Below are 8,948 nucleotides of genomic sequence, written 5' to 3'. Positions count from 1 at the left end.
AAAAAAAAAAAAAAAAAAAAAAAAGGCAAAATAATCTACAGAGCAGTGGTTACCTATGAATGTAAGCTGTGGAACATGGGGAGTACAGTCATCCCTTGGTATCTGAGGAGGAATGGTTCCAGAATCCCCCAAAAATCCCCAAAAATCTCTACAAATGCTCTAGGCACTTATATAAAGTACCATATAACCTATGCACATCCTCCCATATCTTTTCTCTAGACTACCTACAACACTTAGCACAATGTAAATACCATGTAAATAGTATTTATACTGTATTGTTTAGGGAATAATGACAAAAAAATCTGTACATGTTGAGTGCACATGCATTTTTTTCCCCAAATATTTCTGATCCATGCTTGGCTAAATCTGAGGATATAGAACCTGTGGATATGGAGAGTCAACTGTGATTATAAACAGGCAAGAGAAAACTTTTGGTAGTGAAAGATATTTATTATATTATCATGTTGGTATGGCAGGCACATGTGCGCACACACACACACACACTCTTACATGTGTCAAAACTACCAAATTGGGGGGCTAGGGTTGTGGCTCAGTGGTAGAGTGATTACCTAGCATGCTTACCTAGCATGTGTGAGGCACTGGGTTTGATCCCCTGGCACCACATAAAAATTTAAAAATTAAATAAATAAAATAAAGATATTGTGTCCATCTACAACCAAAAAATAAAATAAAAAACCTACCAAATGGTATGCTTTAAAATGTAACATGTATTGTATGTACGATATATCTCAATAAAGCTTTCTTTCTTAAATATTAAGTAGTCACATGCAGCCAGTGGGTACTATATTGAACAGCACACACATAAATAGATGACAAAAAACAAAAATGATTAACTTTTTTTTTCTTGTGGATCTAGGGTTTGAACCCAGGGCCTTACACATGCTAGGCAAGCATCCGACCACTGAACTATAGACCCAGCTCTTTTTTTTTAAATTTCATTTTGAGGCAGGTTCTCCCTAAGTTACCCAGGCTGCTCTCCAGTAACCCTTTTATCTGAGTCTCCATACTTGCTGGGATTACAGGTATGTGCCAGCACTCCCAGATAAAATAAGAGGACTTAATTGTGAAAAGCAATACTACATATCTTTTAGAAGAGAACACAAAAATATCTTTTGTAACTTTGAAGTACAGAAAAAAGTTGGGCATGGTGGAACATGCCTGGGATCCCAGTTACTCAAGAGGCTGAGGCAGGAAGATCACAAGTTCAAGACAAGTCAGGGCAATTTAGGAAAACCCCATTTCAAAATATAACTTGATAAGCTGAAAAAATAAAGACCTGGATAAGTAGCTCAATGATAGAATGTTTGCCTAGCATACTTAAGGCTTCATTCCCAGTGTCAAAATTTTTTTCTGTAAAATAAAAAATATAGAAAATTTTCTTCAATAGAACTCAAAAGAAGCATGAAATTTGAAGGAAATGATTAACAAAACTATATTAAATGTAAAATCTTTTATTGATTAATAAACATAAAATTGACTAAAATTCTAATTTGCAACCTCTGTAACTAAGAATTAGTACCTGAAATACATAAAGAACTTCCTCTGAAATAAAGTACTTCTTCAAATCAGACAGAAAACAATTCAAATATTAACATGAACAGAAAGATTTAAAGGTGTCTCATAAAAAGAAAACACAGACAGGTGCAGTGGCATACACCTACAATCCCAAAGGCTCAGATGGTTTAGTCAGGAGGACTGCAAGTTTGAAGCAGGCTCAGAAACTTAGTAAGGCCCTGAGCAACTCAGCAAGACCCTGTCTCTAAACAAAATATAGATAGATAGATAGGGAGGTAGGTAGGTAGATAGATAGATAGGTAGGTAGGTAGGTAGATAGAGAGGGCTGAGGATGTGGCTCAGTGGTTAAGCGCCCCTGGGTTCAATCCCCAGCACACACACAAAAAAAAGTCCTACTTATATAAGCAAAGGTGCTTAATCTCAATTAGTGATCAGGACAATGAAAATTAAGACCACAATGAGGGGCTGGGGATGTGGCTCAAGCGGTAGCGCGCTCGCCTGGCGTGCGTGCGGCCCGGGTTCGATCCTCAGCACCACATACAAACAAAGATGTTGTGTCTGCCGAAAACTAAGAAATAAATAAATATTAAAAAATTCAAAAAAAAAATATTAAAAAAAAAGACCACAATGAGATACAATTTCATATCCAGCAGAATGAAATAATATGTAGTCTGACAACTTCAATTATTCACAAGAAGGTGGAAGAACTATATACTGTCCTATACTTCTCAGGAGTAAACTGGTGCAAAGACTTTGAAAGGCAATTTGGCAATAGCTAGTAAGTTCAAGATGTGCACACTCCATGATGCAACAATTGTTCTGAACAGAGTCAGCAAATCTTTTCTCTAAGGGACAGAGAAATGTTTTTGGCTTTGTAAAATATATGGTCTCCATAAAAACTACTCAATTCCATTGCTATATTATGAAAGTGGTTACAGATATGTTTTTCATTATAAATGGTTGGAAAACTAAATATTCATTGAGGATACAAAGAACTAGGCGTGGTACCATGCACCTGTAGTCTCAGCACTTGAGTCTCGGGAGGCTCAGGCAGGAGGATCTCATGAGTCCAGGAGCTCCAGAACAGTGTAAGCAAGGAAGCAAGACCTCTTTTCAAAAAAAGAGGAGGGAATACAATAAATGAGCACCATATTTGTATGTATACTATCCATAGATGAAAACAAACTGAGCTACATGTATCGACAAGAAGGAATCACAAACTATACTGAACCAAAAAAGCAAGACAGACAAGAATACATATAGTAAGGTGTCATTTAAGTTATAAAAAATATGCAAAAGGTACTATATATTCTTTAGATATGCAGTGACACAATAACATTATGAAGAAATGAGGATGATAAACACTGAATTTGAGGCAGCAGTTGCATCTCATGGGGAGTGGAAGGATGAGATACAATGCACTCAGGTAACATTTTTGTGTGTGCATGTGTGCACATGTTGGGGGTGGGGAGGGGGAATACTGGGTATAGAACCCAAGGGTACTTTACCAATGATTTACATCCCTCCCCCTTTTCATTTTTTTATTTTGAGACAGGGTCTCACTAAATTGCTTAGGGCCTCACTTAAGTTGTTGAGGCTGGCCTTAAAAATGTGATCCTCCTACCTCAGCCTCTTGAGTAGCTGGGATTACAGGCGTGCACCATCATGCCTCACTTTCTTTTGGCTCTCTTGATAAGACTATCATACACAGCTACAAGTTGCACTATGTTCACCATCCTCTTTAAACCATCAAGAAAGGGGGCTAAACAAATTTTTTTTAAAAAGGCTAAAAAAACCATTATTTTAGGGGCTGTGGATTTTGCTCAGTGATAGAGCACTAGCCTAGCTTGACAGAGGCCCTTGGTCTGACTCCCAGCACCAGGGCAAAAGAATTAAAGATGAATAAGGCAATTATCTTTGTCCCTAAGAACCTCAAGATTTAGCTAAGAGGCAGACACTATAGCATATCGGCATTTCACAGCAGTCTGTGATTTTTACAGTGATTCTTTAAGGCCAAAACTATTTTTGTAGTTTTGGATTTTTTTTTTTTTCTGGCAGTATTGGGGATTGAACCCAGTAGTACTTTGCCATTGAGTTACATCCCCAGACCTTTATATTTTTTATTTTAAGATAGGCTCTCGGGCTGAAGTTGTAGCTCAGTGGTAGTGCACTTGCCTAGCACATGTCAGGCATTGGTTTCAATCCTTAGCACCACATAAAAATAAATAAATAAAATAAAGGTATTGTGTCCATCTACAACTAAAAATATTTTTTTTAAAAAAATAGGATCTTACTAAATTGCCAGGGCTGGCCTAGAATCCTCTTGCCTCAGCCTCTAAAGTCAATGCAATTATAAGCATGCATCACAGAGCCCAGGTTATTTTCATAACAATTTTAAGAGCTCATTCGCCCTGTTCATTGTATAGACATTCGCACTGATGGTACAAAAGCAATGGTTGGTAATACTGCTAGTGCCTTGGCAATTCAGACAGTGGCACCAAAATGAGTTAGTAATCATTTTATTCTTCATAGCTACCCACTTATAGTTAAAAGAAAAAAAAGCAAACCATTTTCACTTAAGAATGTCCCTAATGAAGCTGGGTATGATGGTACAATCCTATAATCCAAGCTACCCAGGAGGCTAAGGGAGGAAGATCACCAAATTTGACACAAGCCTAGGAAACATAAAAAAAAAAAAAAGTCCCTGACACAATTTTCTTTTCTTTTTTAAATACTGGGGATTTTACCACTGAGCAACATCCTAGCCTTTTAATTTTTTATTTTGAGGCAAGGTCTAAATTGCGAGGCGGGCCTTAAACATGCAATCCTCCTGCCTCAGCATCCTGAGTCTCTAGGAGTACAGGAATACACCAATGCACCTGGCTAAAACTTAATTTTATTAAACCTCAACCCATGCAAGGTGCCACAGTACAAGCTTGTAATCCCAGCAACTCTGGAAACTGAGGCAGGCGAATGGCAAGTTGGATGCCAGACTCAGGTATGTAGCAAGACCATGTCTCAAAATATAAAATAAAAAGGGCTGGCGATATAGCTCAGTAGTAAAGCACTTATGGATTCAATCCCCAGAATCATAAAATCAACCCCCCCCCTGAAAAAACTTCAACCCATGAATACATGTCTTTAATATTCAATATGACAAAAAACAGGAGTACAATAATAGGCTTCTGTTAGATAACATGCTGTCTAGAAGAAAAGCATTTGTGATCATGAAATTAACTAACCATACTTTTTTTTTCTTTTCTTTTAAATGCTGGGGATTAAACCCATGCCCTCCCACATGCCAGGAAAACACTACCACTGAGCAACCCCTAACTATGCCCTAACCATGGACCATCATTTTTACCTGAAAGAATAATGAACTGTATTAATAAGACTTAGTTTTTTGGTGTATGTTTTCTTCAGAACAAACCAAGTGAGCTTTTTGCTTCAATACAAACTGACAGTATCTATTGCCAGTGATAAATTTCTAATTGTTGCTTTAAAAACTCAATTCTGGGGCTGGGATTGTGGCTGAGCGGTAGAGCGCTCGCCTAGCACGGGCTGGACCCAGGTTCAATCCTCAGCACCAAAAAAAATAAATAGATAAAAGGCATTGTGTTGTGTCCATCTACACCTAAAAAATAAGTATTAAAAAAAAAAAAAAAAAAAACCTCAATTCTGGAATATACATCTTCACCAGTTAACTGGATACCTTCTCAATAAAGATTTTTCTGAAGAAATCAGTGATATAAACAAATGTGATTTTTTTTCAATTTATTATATAATGAAATGCATCAACATTCAGAAGATATTTCTAACTCAGTGCACCATTATTTTCCAAATGACTAATATAACATGTCACAAAATCACACGTGAGTAAAAGATTCATTCAAAGTGAAAGACCAATAGATCTTAATGTAAGAATATGCAAAGTTCAGTAATGAGATTTCAGATTCCCATTTGACAAACATTACAGAAACAACCACTTTGGCACCAAAAATATCCCTTTACCATCCCACATATGTGTGTGAATTTGCTTTTTTGTTTATATACTTCAATCAAACAGCACAAGAGACTAAGTGCAGAAGCAGATATTAAAGTTCAGCTGTCTTCTATTAGGCTGAAAATTTAAAAAGACTGCAAAATATAAAACAATGCCATTCTTCTCACTAATATTACTTATTTTGAAATAAAGTGATTTTTTCATGAAAAACATTTATATACAGTTTATTATTGTTTTAAAATAGAATTTTTTAAAATTTCTCATCTGGGAAATATTAAATGTAGCCCACAAAAATAAAATCTTTTTGGGGTCCTTAATAATTTAAGATTACAGTAGCTGGGGGCAGTGGCACACACCTGTAACACCAGCAACTTGGGAGGCTGAGGCAGGAAAATTCCAAGTACAAGGCCAGCCTCAGCAACTTGTCGAGGCCCTAAGCAACTTAATGAAACCCTGTCTCAAAATAAAAAGGGCTGAGGATGTGGCTCAGTGGTTAAGCACTCCTTGTTTCAATCCCTGGTACCAAAAGAAAAAGTATAATAAGATGTTGTGAAGGCACATGCCTATAATCCCAGCTATTCCACAGGCTGAAGCAGAAGATTTGCAAGTTCAAGGCCAGCCTTCACAACTTAGCAAAATTCTGTTCCCTATCTCAAAACAAAAAAGAAAAGGCTGGGAACATAACTGGCACTGGGTTCAATACAGAGTACTACCAAAAAGAGAGAGAGAGAGAGAGAGAGAGAGAGAGAGAGAGAGAGAGAGAGGGAGAAAAGAAAATGTGCTGAAAAATTGTGAACTTAAACAATTTTCGGCACTTCCTATGTGAAGAATACACTCAGAATATTCTTTTTTTATTTAAGTCTTAAGGATGGTTTAGCCATGGTACAAGGCATGTGTCTCTAGTACAAGTATAGTGCAAGGCTCCAAACCATTCATCATTGGAAGCTTGATTCAAAAAAAGTATGTACATGTTAAAAAAAAAAAAAAATACACACATTTAATAGTATGGCCCCTGCTTCCTTAAAAAATGCCTAAGGCAATGGGGGTATAGCTCAGGGGTAGAGCTTGTGTTCACCAGAGGAGAAGCTCTTCCCCCCAGCCCTTTTTACATTTCAAGTAAAAACTAAAAAGGGCTGGAGATCAGGGGCTGGGGATATATAGTTCAGCTGGTAGAGTGCTTGCCCTGCATGCACAGGGCACTGGGTTCAACCCCAGCACCACAAAATAATTAAATAAATATTAAAAAATAAAAATTTAAAAAAAGATTCAAGTCTCCACAAACTACAGAATTGTTTATAAAAGGGCAGGGAGGAGGGCTGCAGATCTAGCTCAGTCAGTTCTGGGTTCAATCTCAGTAACAAGAAAAAAAAGTTCAAGGAGCAAAGTTTAAAAGATTTTTTAATTCTTAAAATTCAAACATATGGTAAATTTACATTGCTAAAAGTGTACTGAAAATAAACAGGACTCTAAATAGTTCTTTGTGTGTCAAATCTCCCCCTATTTTGTTTTGTTGCCTTTCTGTCCATCTCTAGTTCCCCTGCAGTCAATGATGATATATTTCTAGAATATACTACCAGTGCTTTCTGCTCTATTGCCCATTAAATAAATAAATCTGTAATGGGAGCCCCTGGGATTGGATGGGAACCTCCTCCAAAAGGCCTAGTGGTTGGTCTTTAAGTCAATCAAATATTTCTTGGCAAAAAGGCCAAGCAAATGGAAAACAGACTTTGAAACTAACTAGTCTACAACTCTATAATAATACCTTTCTAAAAATGTTGTTTTACAATTCTGTAACACTCTTTTCTCTTTGCCGAATATAGAGCAACTTTATTATGCTATCATAAACAAAGCTTTAATATTTTTTGTAGTTGCAGATGGACATCATGCCTTTATTTTATTTATTTTTGTATGCAAGTGCTAAAGGTCGAACCCAGTGTCTCACACATGGTAGGCAAGTGCTCTGCCACTGAGCCACAACCCTAGCCCCACAAAGGTTGTTTTTAATGACAAAAGAGTATCATTTCTTTTCTCTAACAAACTTGCATGCCATTTATTCACAGCAATAGATAAGCAGCTATAATTCTGTGCAATGATATATGCTGTGTACAGAAATACAGGTTGCTTTACAAACATTTGAAACTTAGATGAAACTACTACACCGAATTTTTAGAAATTAAGGTCTCTATTTCCATTTGGTATACAGTAACTCCTTAGCTTTGTTACTTTGACAGGTATTACATCGTATAAAAGTGCTTTTAATGAAGAACTGTTGAAAACTATCTGAAAGCACTTAGGTAAGGCACCTACCAAACAAAAAGTCCTAACAAGTTAACGACGCACCCCCAGCAGGGGCCAGTTTAAAAGGTAACAACACGTTCCACTCTTTTTTCTTTTCATGTTTTCCTAAAACATCTTATGATCACAACAGAATTCCTTTCAAGACTTTAAAACTGGGGCTGGGGCTCAGCGGTAGCGCACTTGCCTTGGCATGTATGAAGCCCTGGGTTCGATTCTCAGCACCGCATATAAATAAATAAAATAAAGATCTATCAACAACTAAAAACATTGTTTTCTAAAAAGACTTTAAAACTGCCGGATGATTACATTTCAGTCCTTCTAAATTAGCTTTTACTAATTTTACTCCGAGAGAAATGACACCGCCGATAGGAGGCAACCGAGAGGGATAAGTTCATCAAGAGCAAAATTATGACAGATTGTAAGGAAATGGTACGATTTTTGCCATTTCCCGCTTTCTTAGCCTGACCCACATAGGAACGTCTTTCCGATTTATCTTTTGATCAAAACCTGGCGCTGGGTTTCAAACACTTTCTTTGGCCACCACGAAAGCGAATTAGCAAAGGGAGAGGACTGCTTCCCCCTGATCTCTCAGGGGTGGAAATAAAGCGAGAAGCGGTTTCAGGGAGACAGCAATTCTATCTTTGGCAAGGCCACTTTTGTGTGCCCTGACCTCCTCCGTAAAAAGCGCTACAAGCCCAAGCAGAGTCTTCCTTCCCACCACTTTCTCTCTGGGGGCCCACGCGGTGCAGATACTACAAAAGCCCTCAAGTGCCTGAAAAAAAGAGACGGGCGCCAAATAAGCCAGGGAACTTACCCAGTTTCTTCCACATGGCGAGGTGACAGGCAAGGAAGCCTTTGCGGATGGCAGCGCAAACCTTCGCCGGCTCCGACGAGGTGAAACCCTTCTGCTTCTTGATGAAACCCCATAAGTGCTCGCGGGCAAACTGTGCCGCCTCCCGCCCGCCGTGCCCGTCGCACACCGCGAAAAAGGCAACAGAGGAACGGCGGCGGCAGCAGCGGCCGGGCGCTGGTGAGGCCCCGGCGTCCGGGGGAGGGTCGCGAGCGTCTCGGGCTGCCGCCGCTGGGCCTTTCCCCGACACTTCGCTGCCTG

General features: G+C 38.5%; 1 protein-coding gene across 1 annotated transcript in view; it reads right to left on the bottom strand.

The window, feature by feature from the left end:
* The window catches only part of Ppm1d (protein phosphatase, Mg2+/Mn2+ dependent 1D), a 44,355-nt gene that overhangs the window by 35,004 nt on the left and 403 nt on the right, over window positions 1–8,948 (bottom strand). The window contains 1 exon segment of the mRNA XM_015495371.2: window positions 8,652–8,948. This exon segment is cut by the window's right edge and continues 41 nt beyond it. Within this exon segment, the coding sequence (XP_015350857.1) occupies window positions 8,652–8,948 (297 nt within the window).

This window comes from Marmota marmota, unplaced genomic scaffold (assembly GCF_001458135.2).
Source record: "Marmota marmota marmota unplaced genomic scaffold, marMar, whole genome shotgun sequence".
In the NCBI taxonomy this organism is placed as follows: domain Eukaryota; kingdom Metazoa; phylum Chordata; class Mammalia; order Rodentia; family Sciuridae; genus Marmota; species Marmota marmota.
This window is presented reverse-complemented; position numbering and strand designations above follow the sequence as displayed.